This window comes from Gymnoscopelus braueri (genome assembly GCF_963280865.1).
Source record: "Gymnoscopelus braueri genome assembly, chromosome: 6".
NCBI classification, from domain to species: domain Eukaryota; kingdom Metazoa; phylum Chordata; class Actinopteri; order Myctophiformes; family Myctophidae; genus Gymnoscopelus; species Gymnoscopelus braueri.
In genome coordinates this window covers 48,026,381-48,040,687 of record NC_137607.1, presented here as the reverse complement: position 1 = coordinate 48,040,687, position 14,307 = coordinate 48,026,381, and the positions used below count along the sequence as shown (strand labels likewise).

Below are 14,307 nucleotides of genomic sequence, written 5' to 3'. Positions count from 1 at the left end.
TCTAGCAAAATCTGGCAACACTGATAGGGAATTGGCAACAACTAAATGGAAAAAGGAAAGAGAAAAAAACGAAAAACAAAACTTTGACCTCCACGTCTGACCCAGCAGTCAGTGCATCTGTCCCTGACTCCATATCAAGTACGCATTTCCTCTCTGGAGAGAAAACATGTCCTCTGAAGTGGCCATTTTAACAGCCTGACGGGACTCAAGCGGAAACTTCAAACATGGATATACAGCAATACATATACAACCAGAGCCATGTCACTGCCACGTGCACAGCCCATATGACTGCAGGTGGCCTCTCTTTCATCACACTCTCGGTTGTTTCTCTAACACAAATTAACTGCATATGTGATGTTACACACACATACACTAGACACACTCACACACACATCGTTGCTGTCCGCGAGAAACCTCTTATTTCCATATTATAACTTTTTGTGTTTTAAATTAACGCCCTACTTGATCATACTACAGCGTCACACAAAAGCATCAAAAGTAGCAGATCTCCTACTGTAACTTTTTTTTTAATTAAATCCTGAAAAGTAACATTTTTGGACATATGAGGTTTTCACCCCGACAGAGACGATATGCGCCAGACACCCACCCAGACCCAGTGCAGCAGTGCACATTGCAGCTGTGTGGCGTGTTATCAGTGAACAGGGGCCCCTCCCTGCACTTTCAATAGGGGCCTTATCTAATCGCAGTCTGAACCCTGAAACCCAGCCCCTCTCTACAGCCAGCAGCATTCCACTGACACACTGACACTGGAGGCCGAGCCAGAGAGAGAGAGTGGAAAGAAAAGAAAGTGTTGTTGGGGGTGGGGCTGAAGGAAAGGGGAAGAAAGTGAGATGGAGAAAGTGGAGTGGAAAAGAAAGGGGGGAGAGAGCGCATGAAGGAGGGATAGAGCAGTGGTTCTCAACCTTTTCAGTCCACGACCCCCCCAAAATAATCATATTTGAACTGGGGACCCCCCAAATTAATCATATTTGAACTGGGGACCTCCCACCCTGACAAGCACATGGAATAGTAGGAGTTGAGGCATTTCATTTAGTTTGACTCAGTTCCACAGATAAATATTGTGAAAATAGCTGATCTACAAGCTCAAAGTGCCTCGGATTGCGACTTTTAATAGGAGGAGAGAAAAGTCACAATGCATCCAAACCGGAGAGTGGAAGACAGGATCAGTCAAGAGGAAAAGGGAGCAGAGGAGAGGATGAAAAAGGAGAATCCAAACTCAGAGCAGGAATAAGACAGAGTACATAAACCATGCAGTATGTTGTGTACGGGCAGGATTTCTAAAGATGCAGACGTCACAGCCTGCAAAAGGCCTGCCTGCCTGCAAGGTCACCTGTCGTTAGAACACAAGGCTTTAGAAACAACCAAAAGGCCAGAGCCAGACAGTTTAACAGTTTAACCCATTAGACCTGAGGCCGATTCTACAAATGTCTTCTAAATCCTAACAGTTTTCTGAAAAACTATTGTTGCTATATCAGTGGTGCTCAAACTTTTTCATGTCAAGGACCCCCAAAATGTTATGTATTTGGCCGTGGACCCACATCTCAAAATATTTTGTTCCAGGGACCCCCAGAAGCAAAGATTTGAGTTAAAAATGTTTGCCTTAAAATATATATATATATTCACAGATTTGCACAAATGTTTTTTTTTTTAAACTGGCCGATCTACAAGCACACAACGTGTCGCATCGGGATGTGTTTTGAGCCATTAGATCTGTTATTATTTTAATTTATTTTTTAAGAAACACCCTCCAACGACGTGGCCAAAATAGGGATGCTGAAGTGTTTTAGTGGAATGTGATGAACCAGTGGGGTTGTAATCGCTGTCTGCTCTCAGACGCAGACACAACAGCCTCTGAGGAAAACATGACATTTACACAGTCAGACTAATGGGAACAAATAAAAGAATCTGCATGATATGAATATTGTATTGCTGTTGTGTTGTGATCCTGTCTGGAGAGGAGGAGAACAGCGAGACTGATGGAGGATGAAGGAGAGAGGTAGAGAGAGAGAATTAGGGTTGGGATCCGGAATTGAAGAGTACATTGAGAAAACGGAATTGGTTACATCACATTTGGAACTGTTTCCGGAACCGGTTTTGATCACACTGTCAGTGGTTCTCAAACGTTTTAATTTCAAGGACCACCAACACTCTTGTGTGTAAGAGTGTACAAATGAAACCAAGCATTGTACACAGTTATATACCTGTAAGGGTCCATTTAGAAACCCCCAAGTGAACCAGAGGGTCCCTGGACCTCACTTTAAGAACCACTACAATAATAATGTATGCAGTACTGTGTATGATTGATATGTGTTAATAAAAAATTATAATGAAGGCCTAAATTATGTATAATGCTAAAGGTGGCCCTCACACCTACGTCGCACCGTATATGATATGCCCATATATGGAGATCTCTGTATCTGTCAGTCCTTGTGGAGATCCCTGATGTCATCAGTACTGTATATGCCCATATATGGGTAATAGAGCTGATTAGGGAATGAAAACACTGCTGTTGATTAAAACTATTTCTAGTTAAATAGCTGAAAACCCAGTGTAAAAAGGATGAGATGGAATCAAACAGACACAGGCTGTTTCCCAAGTTAAAACGTTGACATTGTAGACAACAACTGCGGTCCGTAGAGCACCAGCCTTAGCAGCAGAGCGTTGTGTCGTGTCAACAGAAATACATTAATAATAATACATTCCACGGAGGGAGCCTGTACCTGGTCAACCAGCAGCACCCGTTCACCCTGCACTACGCGCTCAGCTCCAACGGAACGGCCTCCACAGAGAACGACGAGTCCCTGAAAGCCAGAGACGAGACCAAGGAAGGCAGGAACGGCAGGGACAAAGATCCTCCTCCATCCAGTGTGGGGTCCAAGGACAAAGACCCTCCGTCCAGTGTGGGGTCCAAGGACAAAGACCCTCCGTCCAGTGTGGGGTCCAAGCGCAACATCAAGGATATCTTCTCGGCTTCTCCCAGGAAGTCGTCCAAGAGATCACTGAGCCCAGAGGGGAGGGAGGGGGAGGTGAAACGCCAGAGGAGACACCAGAAGGAGTCTGATGAGGAGATGAAGGTGGAGGAGGAGAGACTGGCCGAGGAGAAGCTGAGACACTTGCAGGAGATGGCAGAGCAGGCCATGGCGGTCAGCAGTGGCAGTGCCCAGCGGTCATCATCTTCTTCATCTTCATCAGCCTGCACCAAGAGCAGCTGGCAGCAGATAGGAGCCCTGATGCTCTACACTGCAGCTGGAGTCAAGGGCAGTGACAAGATTGCTAGCTTTGACATTGATGGTTGCATCATCACCACCAAGTCTGGAAAAGTATTTCCCACTGCACCAGATGACTGGAAGATTCTGTTTCCAGAGATTCAGCCCAGGCTGGCCAGCTTGTTGAAGAAGGGATACAAGGTTGTGTTTTTCACCAACCAGATGGGGATCGCTAGAGGTAAACTGAGACCAGAAGTCTTCAAGTCCAAAGTAGAGGACATCCTCAACACACTACAACTACCTGTACAGGTGTTTGTCGCAGCTGGTCCAGGTATCTGCAGGAAACCAGTGACAGGGATGTGGGATCACCTGTGTGAGAAGGCTAACGGTGGAGTGTCTGTTGATAACAAACAGAGTTTCTATGTGGGAGACGCAGCAGGCAGACCTGTCAACTGGGCTCCAGGTAAGAAGAAGAAGGACTTCTCCTGCAGTGACCGACTGTTTGCTCTGAACATTGGACTAGAGTTCCACACGCCAGAGGAGTACTTCCTGGGCTGGAAGAGCGCCCCTTACAGCATGCCTGAATTTGACCCGAGGAAGCTGGACTCCACAGACAGCCTGTACGACCCCCCCTCCTCCCCCCTCACCACCACACACACTGAGGTCATCGTGGCTGTGGGCTTCCCTGCTTCTGGTAAATCCACGTTCTTCCACAGCCACGTCATTCCAAAGGGCTACGCCTATGTTAACAGGGACACGCTTGGTTCGTGGCAGAGTTGCGTGTCAGCATGTGAGCGCGCTTTGAAGGAGGGCCGCAGCGTTGCCGTGGACAACACCAACCCGGACGTGGAATCTCGCAAACGATACGTGGACGTGGTGAAGGCAGCAGGAGTTTCCTGTCGCTGTTTCTACTTCTCTGCCTCTGTGGAGCAGGCCAAACACAACAACAGGTTCCGTGAGATGACGCCTTCAGACACCAAACATGTCAAAGTGAACGACATGATATTCCACATCTACAAGAAACACTTCGTCGCTCCTGACCTATCGGAGGGCTTCTCGGAGATCCTCCGCATCCACTTCGTCCCTCGCTTCAAAGACAGCCAATCAGAGGCTCTGTTCCGTCAGTTCTCCGAAGGCTGATTGGACGGCCGGCGCCTTAGTACATACACACTGGTTCTCGGCATAGGGTTCCGGAGGCTCCCCCAGGGGGTTCAGAATGGACCCTTACAGACCTGTAACTCTTGAGTGTTTTCAAATGAAACCAAATGGACCCTTAACTCTTTGACTGCCAGAAATAAAACGGTTACATTTAGTTTGACTCGGTTCCACAGAATATTGTGAGGGTGGCCAATCTACAAGCTCACAACGCCTCACGTTGCGGGGCGTTGTGGGCTTGTAGATCGTAGTTTGCCTCTTTCTAATATTATTTGAGAATTTGGCCATTTATTGACCAGTTTTTATAGTATAGTTTACTTATTACTTTTGATGCAGTAATGGTCTTTTTTCATTGCATTTCAGTATTAAAAGTCCTTAAATTGTCACTTCACTGTCATCTGGGGACCCACCAAAAAATCACGCAGGGACCCCCACAGGTTGAAAATCACTGGTATAAAGCATCCAGGAAACGGTTTAAGCAAAACAAGATGGTCTAAAATGTGTGTATATGTCTATAATAAAGCCTTTGAAACACAATCAATACACGAGGCACCGTACAGCAAAATATCTCTCTGCTGGTACAATCACATACAACAGTTTATATACACAGATAAACTTACGGACATAGGTTAAGCCCTGTCACGTCGGATGGAGATTTATCAGATGGTTCAGGCATCAGTGTGTCATAATAATAAGTTGTTGTTCATCTTTGTGTGTCCTTGTGTACAACTTTTGTTCCAAATAACAGTTGTTCCTTTGGTATCATAGTCTATCTGAGTGAAAGGACGACGGCTAATAATTGTATTAGTGGCAAGTATTTACAGTACATACTGATGTCATACAGATGGGTCATCAGGACATTCAACAGATCATTTGACATTTTAATCACAAAGCGTTAACCAAAGCAACTTTACTGATTGAAAACTATGGATAAAACAGATCCATCAATGGGCATGCCCCCCTTTGTGCCCATATGTGGAGCTGATTGATTTGTTTGCTGATGCCATGACCACACATTGAGGTTAGACGACACATTCCATATTTGTGCGTAGCGGCATTGGGAATCCTTATATGCTTATGGCTGATACATGGTGACATCAGCGTGAAGTCAGAGGTCTGTTTGCCGGTCCTCCCAATTTTAATATATTATCAGTACCGAATTCCTGACGACACTCCCACTAACCCTAGGTCAGACTTAGGTGCTCTATTATGTTTTTATGTATAGGAATTGTTAAAGGGAATCGGACCACTACGAACCGGAATGGTTCAAATCCCAACCCTAGGGAACAGGCGGAAAATGGGAGGAAGGAGAGGAGAAAAGAGGGGGAATGGGAAAGAAGAAGGAAAAAAATGTAATAAGGCATGCACATCCAGGTGCTGGGCTAAGGTCAGAATCCAAAAAGAATAAAGTTTGCACACTGGGTCATGCTCCAAAGCTTAAAAATGTTGGTTCCTGTACACCATCATTGGACATGACGTTTCGAGCCTGTCGGCTCTTCATCAGGTGGTAAGGTTTGAAACGTCACGTCCAATGATGGTGTAAAAAGGAACCAATACATTTTTAAGCTTTGGAGCATGACCCAGTGTGCAGACTTTATTCTTTTTGAAAGAAGGGACGATGGAAATGGGAGGAGGATGAAGGTATGGATGGAGGAGGACAGTAATGGGGACTAGAGGAGGAGGAGAAGACTTGTCAACAAGACATGTTGCTGCAGCGCGCTTTGAAGATCTGCAGAGCTGGCACACACATGCATACATACACACACACACACACACACACACACACACACACACACACACACACACACACACACACACACACACGCACAGATACATGCGCGCGCACACACGCACACACGCACACATACACATTCACATGCACACACACATACACGTTCATGTACACAGTGGTGATGCTGCAGTGTGTGTGCACGCACATGCACACACACACACACACACAAAACGGTTGTGATGCGGCAGTAATTGCTGATGCTATCAGTGGTCTTTCATCACCGCGAGCATTGGGCATCCTACTAGCTGTGTGTGTGTGTGTGTGTGTGTGTGTGTTACAGTAAATGATAACACTCATATCTCTTCATGTACATCATTTCATGAGTTTATCATGTTCTTTTTAACAAGCCTGCAGTGACTCTGTGTCCTCCCAGAACAAACACACTGTGTGCTGTGTCATATAGTACATACTAGTGTAGCAGTAGTGGCTCAGAGCCTCTGCCTGTACAAAAGGAACCAAATGGACCCTTTCTGTGTCCATCTGGTTCCATTTGTACACTCTCAGAGTTATGGTGGTCCTTGAAATTAGAACGTTTGAGAACCGCTAGTATTGTAATTGTATAGCAGACGTAAAGTAAGTCCACATACCATCTCTGACAGTGTGATAAATCCGGTTCCTCAGTGTTGGATCCGGTTCCTCCGGTTCTGGATCCCAACCCCAGTTGGAATCCCGGGGCGCTACATTAGTACACACAGTAAAACCCCCTCAGTGTCCATTTCACTCAGTCTAGACATGTTCACAGTATGCAGAACATTTTGAGCTTGTACATCTGCTATTTCTTTAATTAATTAAACTTAGTTTTATTTAGCATTACATTTGACAAAACATTACATGCCTATAACAGGGACACCAGGTTGAAAGTGGTCAAACTGGCACAAGCAACTAGAATAGCAGGTTAACATCAAACCTAGCATCTGTCTAAACAACATGCTATCTAAATAACATTCTTAGCATTTCTGGACAAGCAAACTGAAAATGTGTATACCAGCTCACTGGCCCTGTGGTTAGACAACCGCTCTGAGACTAGGAGGTCGGGGTTCAATCCCTGACAGAGTCATACCGAAAACTGTAAAAGATGGTATCCAATGCCTCCCTGCTTGGCACTCAGCCTCGAGGGTTGTTTTTGGGGTTAAGTCCCCTGCAGCATACTAGCATCATGTCCAGGGGATGTATTTGTACATCAAGATGCCTCACCAGAAAATAGGGAGTGAGTCTGCAGTGCTTACTGGAGGGGGGGGTGCAAAAACATGGCGCTTCAAGTGCTTAATGGTTGATGTGAGGCGGCCCTGGCACGAAGAGCACATGACAGATGAGATGTGTTATCATTGTGCTATGATGCATTGTTGTTGAAGGGGGGGTGGCTAATTTATACCACCTCAACAAGTTTGATGAAGGTTGTGTGTGTCTGTGTGCGTTGCGTTGCGTTGGCGGGGCCTTGGTGGAGGTTTTGACATTTAAACAGCTGAGCTGACTCAACTGGAAAACTCTGAACATTGTCAGTTTTACACTCTGACCGACGGTCCAGAAAACCTGCTGCCACTGGATCCATATGGTAACTTGATTTATGTGGCTCTAGAGAATGACTCACGAGAAGGGAAGAGGTCATTCCACAGCCTGGGAGCCAGGAGGAAAGACACACAGTAGAGACACATTAAAAATACAACACGGGAGTGTTGAAAACATCCCAAACTTCCTGCCCTGCTAGTAAACCTGCTGCTTTTACCGTGGGCACTGGACTCAGTTAATGCAACTGTGTCATTCACTTTACACCACTCAGTACAGTACTACAACTGGAGGAGAGTTCATGACCCACTTTACTTAAAAGGCTCTTTTGGAAACAAAAAATTGGTGTATTTTCTAGTTGAGTGTTCATATTAACTATATACCTGTATAACTGTATACCTTCCATACTTGCATTCTATAACTGTGTCTAGAAATAACTCTTCTTGTCTGACAAGTGGACTACACAAGGAAGGATTTTGTTTCAAGGCGGTTCTGCAAGATTCAAGAGTGTTTTATTGTGTCACTCACTCACACAGGCATCAATAGCACCTGTGCAGTGGAGAGATAACGAGAGAGAGAGATAGTTTAATATTGTCACTGTCACTTGTATGTCCAAAACGGTTAGTTTGTGTTCCAATGGATCCAATGTAGTCATTATATTATTTAGTCACAAGCTGTTAATTTTTAAAAAAGTTCAATATTTATAACACACACACACACACACACACACACACTCACACTCACACTCACACTCACACTCACACTCACACACACACACACACACATACATTTAACCACTTTAATTTAACCACTTATTTTATTATTTTCAAAAGCAAAAATAGCTGAAGTACAAGTGTTCTGGACCGAATAGACTGTTGTTTTGGAGCCCCCTGCTGGCAGTTACATGTTAAAATCAGTACTGACTTAATTTCCTGTCTAGACAGGATGTTGTTGTCAGACCAGGAAGAGAATCCATGGCTGCAATGTGCCTCTAACTAAATGTGTCAGTGTGAATTGTGAATCTGTCTCCATCCTCTTTACATGCTTATTAATACGCAATGTCTGTGAGTATACTTGTTTATGAGACTTATATTGTTGATTAGAGCACCTTATTTGTAAACTATAGCAGAATGTTGTATTATTATTGTCTATGATGCTACTGTGAATATGCTAACATTGATAGCTGTGTCAATTCATTCATTCATTGTAGTCTACTTACCTCATACAATACTCAACTTTATTGATTGTGAGCCTGTGAAAAGAGAACTACTGAATGTTATTACAGTATGCTGTGTTGAGAATGCATACCTTTTATTTTATGCTGACCTGTTTATGGTTACTTCTGTTATGTACAGTATATACCTACCTCATTGGTGCAAAGAGCACACATTACAGTACATTTAGTACCCACCTGCTAATCACCTGCTGTATGCATAATACTTACCTCTTTGTCCTATGCAAATTGATCATTTATACTTTATTCTGAAACATTGTATTGTTTATGCTTTGTTTCAGTTTCACACTTTGGTTCAGTAAAGCTTCAAAAACAAGTCCTGGCTTCTACTTGAATTATTGAACTGAGTGTTTAACTCACTGGGTAACCTATCGCTGGCGAGACCAGTACAGTGAAAAGACAGCAACAGGATAGGCTGTGAAGAAAGGAGAGCGTGGAAGGATTCCCCACTCAACAAGCTGTCAGCCAGCACAGCACACCTCCACTGCAGTCTCAACCTTACAAGTCAAGCTAAGTCTTCACTTCTACATCCCACATCATCATGGCTACAAGCAAGCAGGAAGATGCATTACAGCATGATGATAATCATTCCACATCATCTAAATTGTCATGCGGATCTTACAAATCTTCAGTCTCCAGGGCCAGCATAGCTGTCGTCCGAGCAAGAGCCAAAGCACAAGCAGCTCAAGCCAGAGCTGCTTACGCAAATAAAGAAATAGAGTTAAAGGTTCAAGCTGCTCGTCTCCAGGCCACCTTAGAAGCTATGCAACAAGAAAAAGAAATGAATGCTGCTCTAGCTGAGGCAGAAATAATGGAAGCAGGCCTAATGGAACCAGATCTTGAGTTGCCGAAAAGTACTTCAATACCCGTTCCTCTCCAACAACAACTTCAGCGCACAGCAGACTATGTGAATGATCAAGCCAGTGTCAAATCCATTCACCAACCAGCCAGATCATCCCTGGATGAAAAAAGCACAATTTTCTACCGGCCTCAAGACACTAGTCCAGTGAAATTTGCATTGCCCACTACAAGTCACAATGCTTTCCCAAGTGCACATGTGCATGTACAATCTGCATTCCCCACTCCAAGTCACAACGTTCTCCCAAGTGAACATGTGCAGATGCAAACTGCCTTCCCCAACACAAGTCACAACATCCACCGAAGTGAATATGTGAGCTCCAGGCACATCGATGTGGAACCGAGCATGGGCGACCAACAACTCTACGTACCCGATGCCGGTCAACATAGTCGGCAGCTGCAGCAGCAGCATGGGGACGGTCAGCAAGAACGCAGCCAGCAACAGTCTGCTGTCTACCAACCCCACCGCAACCCTATTGAAACTCATAACCAAGGTGGCCAAATCACCACATTTGACCTAGCCAAATACATGGCTCGCTGCCAGATGGTAACGACAGGGCTAACTGCCTTTGATGATAAGCCAGAGAACTATTGGGCCTGGAAATCATCCTTCCTAAGTGCCATTGCTGGCCTAGACCTCTCACCAGGAGAAGAGCTCGACATTCTCATCAAGTGGCTTGGCAAACAATCATCCGAGCATGCACGCAGGATGAAGGCTGTTAATATCAGATACCCATCTAGAGGCTTAAATATGACATGGGAAAGGTTGGAAGAAACCTATGGCTCACCCGAGGCCATTGAACATGCCCTCTTCGCCAAACTGGACAACTTTCCGAAGGTGGCATACAAAGACCCACAGAAACTCAGAGAGCTAGGGGATCTGTTGATGGAGGTGGAAGCCGCAAAGCTAGATGGCAACCTACCTGGCCTTTCCTACCTAGATAACTCCAGAGGAGTCAGCCCAATCGTAGAGAAGCTTCCCCACGGGATCCAGGAAAAGTGGATGTCAGTTGGGTCAAAGTATAAGCTTCAACACAAAGTTCATTTCCCACCTTTCAGTGTGTTTGTGGACTTCATCCGCACTGAGGCTAGAGCAAGAACAGACCCCAGCTTTAATACCATCTCCTTCCAGTCAACCCCTGCAAAGAGAGACCATTCAGACAATTATGATCGCACACCTGTAGCAGTCCACAACACCCAAGTTTCACCCACAGACAAAAAGGAGGTTCAAAAAAGAAATATAGATCTCACCAAGCAATGCCCTATCCACCGTGACATGCCTCATCCACTAAAGACATGCAGAGCCTTCAGAGAGAAGAGCTATGAAGACCGCAAACTGTTCCTGAAAGAGCATTATATATGTTTCCGGTGCTGCTCATCCACAAGTCACCTTGCGAAGGAGTGTAAAACAGAAATACAATGTAAGGAATGTGAGAGCAACCACCACATTTCAGCATTCCATCCAGGCCCAGCTCCTTGGAGGCCACGGTCAGATTCTCACGCTTCAGAGCACGGCGGGGAGCCTGACGAATCTGACAATTACGAAGTTACTTCTAAGTGCACTGAGGTGTGTGAAGACGGAGTGAGTGAAAGAGCATGCTCAAAGATATGCCTTGTCAACGTATTTCCCAGAGGACATCGTGAGGAATCGAAACGGATGTACGCCATACTAGACGACCAAAGCAATCGGTCCCTGGCTACATCGAAATTCTTCGAACTCTTTAATATCAAAGGAAATCCACAACCATACACACTGAAGACGTGTGCAGGGCTCAAGCAGACAGCAGGCAGAAGGACCTGCGGTTTCATGATCGAGTCAGTGGACAAGAAGATTAGTCTCCCACTTCCAACACTTCTGGAATGCAACCAGGTTCCAAACAACCGCTCTGAGATTCCCACCTCAAATGCAGCTCTTCACCAGAGCCACCTTAAACACATCGCCGGGGAGATCCCTCCCCTCGATCCAAAGGCCGACATTATTCTGCTGTTGGGAAGAGATATACTGCAAGTGCATAAAGCACGGGAGCAGATCAATGGCCCACACAACGCCCCATTTGCCCAAAGGCTCGACTTGGGGTGGGTCATCGTTGGTGATGTATATATTGGAGGTGCACAGACTGCACACAGACCAGCTCAAGTAAACACCTTCAAGACTTCTATCCTAGAAAATGGCCATGCCCCTTACCTTCAGCCACGCACCAGCAAAGTCCAAGTGAAAGAGAAGATCACCGGCCTTCCCCTCAGCACTGACCTCTCCACACATCGCTCAGTGACAGACACTGGCGAGAGCTTGGGACAGTCAGTCTTCCATCGGTCAGCCAGCGACCACAAACCTCAGTTAATGGACATTCCCACAGAACACAAACCAGCAGACCAAAGGCCTAGGTCAGTCACTGCAGCCTGCCTTAGCAGCACAACTTGGCTGCCCGAACCAGCTTTCCTCCAGTATCCTTCCCTTCACGTTACAGAACCTAAAGAGACCTTTGACCTTGTCAACCCTCTTACTGACTCAGAGATATGTCCGCTGATCACAGTTAATACCACAGAAGCCTCAAAGGACTCAGAAACACCTCCTATCCCGACTCCAGCTGTGTTGATCCAGAAAACCAGCGCCTCTCTTCCTCCTCCTCCTCTTGGAGAAACTGGGAAAGTAGAAATCTTCAAAGAGGAATTTAGACGTGTTCAGAATCTAGAGACATTTTGGATCAGGTGTCGGAAGTACCTGAGCACGCTTCAGTGCCACAAATGGCAAGAAAACAGGCCTAATCCCAAGGAAGAGGACGTAGTCCTGATGAAGGACAACCAGGCCAACCAGATCCAAGACAGAATAATGAGAAAGGTGGATGCCTTAAAAGTGTTCTCTCAACCCGTCACCTAAGTGGTCCTTTTGTCTTCTGAAAACGCTAGTGATATTAAAGTAAAGTTTATTTGGGCTCATTAAAATACCCCAGACGGGGAGTGTTCTGGACCGAATAGACTGTTGTTTTGGAGCCCCCTGCTGGCAGTTACATGTTAAAATCAGTACTGACTTAATTTCCTGTCTAGACAGGATGTTGTTGTCAGACCAGGAAGAGAATCCATGGCTGCAATGTGCCTCTAACTAAATGTGTCAGTGTGAATTGTGAATCTGTCTCCATCCTCTTTACATGCTTATTAATACGCAATGTCTGTGAGTATACTTGTTTATGAGACTTATATTGTTGATTAGAGCACCTTATTTGTAAACTATAGCAGAATGTTGTATTATTATTGTCTATGATGCTACTGTGAATATGCTAACATTGATAGCTGTGTCAATTCATTCATTCATTGTAGCCTACTTACCTCATACAATACTCAACTTTATTGATTGTGAGCCTGTGAAAAGAGAACTACTGAATGTTATTACAGTATGCTGTGTTGAGAATGCATACCTTTTATTTTATGCTGACCTGTTTATGGTTACTTCTGTTATGTACAGTATATACCTACCTCATTGGTGCAAAGAGCACACATTACAGTACATTTAGTACCCACCTGCTAATCACCTGCTGTATGCATAATACTTACCTCTTTGTCCTATGCAAATTGATCATTTATACTTTATTCTGAAACATTGTATTGTTTATGCTTTGTTTCAGTTTCACACTTTGGTTCAGTAAAGCTTCAAAAACAAGTCCTGGCTTCTACTTGAATTATTGAACTGAGTGTTTAACTCACTGGGTAACCTATCGCTGGCGAGACCAGTACAACAAGCTCACAACGCGTCGCAGCCCAACACGTTTTGAGCTTGTAAACCGGCTATTTTTGCTTCTTTTGCGTGACTGCACTACATTTACTACTATGTACTACATTTATGGGGGGAAATCATAAAAAGTTCAAATATGGAGATACAAGGTTTCTTCCCGTTAGCAACGATATGCTACATGGCTACCAGCTGGATTTGAACATCCCAGTTGTGTGGTAGTCACACGAGGTGACTGAGTTCACTCTTCTTCCACCTCTGCTCTTCATGTCAAGAAACAATGGAAACATTCCTGTGACATTCCTTATAGCAGTGGTTCCCAAACTTTTTAGCTTGAGACCCAAAACAAAAATGTTATGTTTTCCCGGGACCTCAACTGCTGAAAATAGCCGATCTACAAGCTCACAACGCCACGTGTCGGGGGAACTGGAGGGAAAAAAAACACCCGTCAGCACCTCAACTTTCAACCAAAAACGTTTAGAAAAAGAACCACTGATAAGTGAACCGGTGAAGTAGCTTAGTGAAAAACGAGCCTGGAAGTAATTCCAAAATGTGTGCGACTGATTTCAATCATTTGGATTCCATAGAAACCAGCTTGTCTTCTACGGAAGCATGTTGCTACGCAGAGAAAATAGCTGATCTACAAGCTTGTAGATCAGCTATTTTCGTTATTTGTTATTTTAACTCTCTCACTGCCAATAAAAAAAAAAAATTGTTGCGAACTTTGCCATATTTTTTTTTTTTTTTTCAAAGAAAAAAAAAAGTGCTTAGGAAGCGAGATACAGCCTTTTTCAGTTATAGGTTAAACAAAGAG

At 44.7% G+C, this 14,307-nt stretch overlaps 2 protein-coding genes across 3 annotated transcripts in view; both read left to right on the top strand.

Annotated features, from left to right (window-relative positions):
• The window catches only part of LOC308086371 (bifunctional polynucleotide phosphatase/kinase-like), a gene marked incomplete at its 5' end in the record, with an annotated part of 6,232 nt that extends 1,850 nt beyond the window's left edge, over nt 1-4,382 (top strand). The window contains one exon of the mRNA XM_080429892.1: nt 2,700-4,382. Within this exon, the coding sequence (XP_080286018.1) occupies nt 2,700-4,367 (1,668 nt within the window). The 3' untranslated portion in view covers nt 4,368-4,382. The remainder of the gene's footprint in view (nt 1-2,699) is intronic.
• Nucleotides 1-14,307, top strand: part of rnf13 (ring finger protein 13) — an 86,920-nt gene that overhangs the window by 38,943 nt on the left and 33,670 nt on the right. The gene's annotated exons all lie outside the window — the stretch shown is intronic.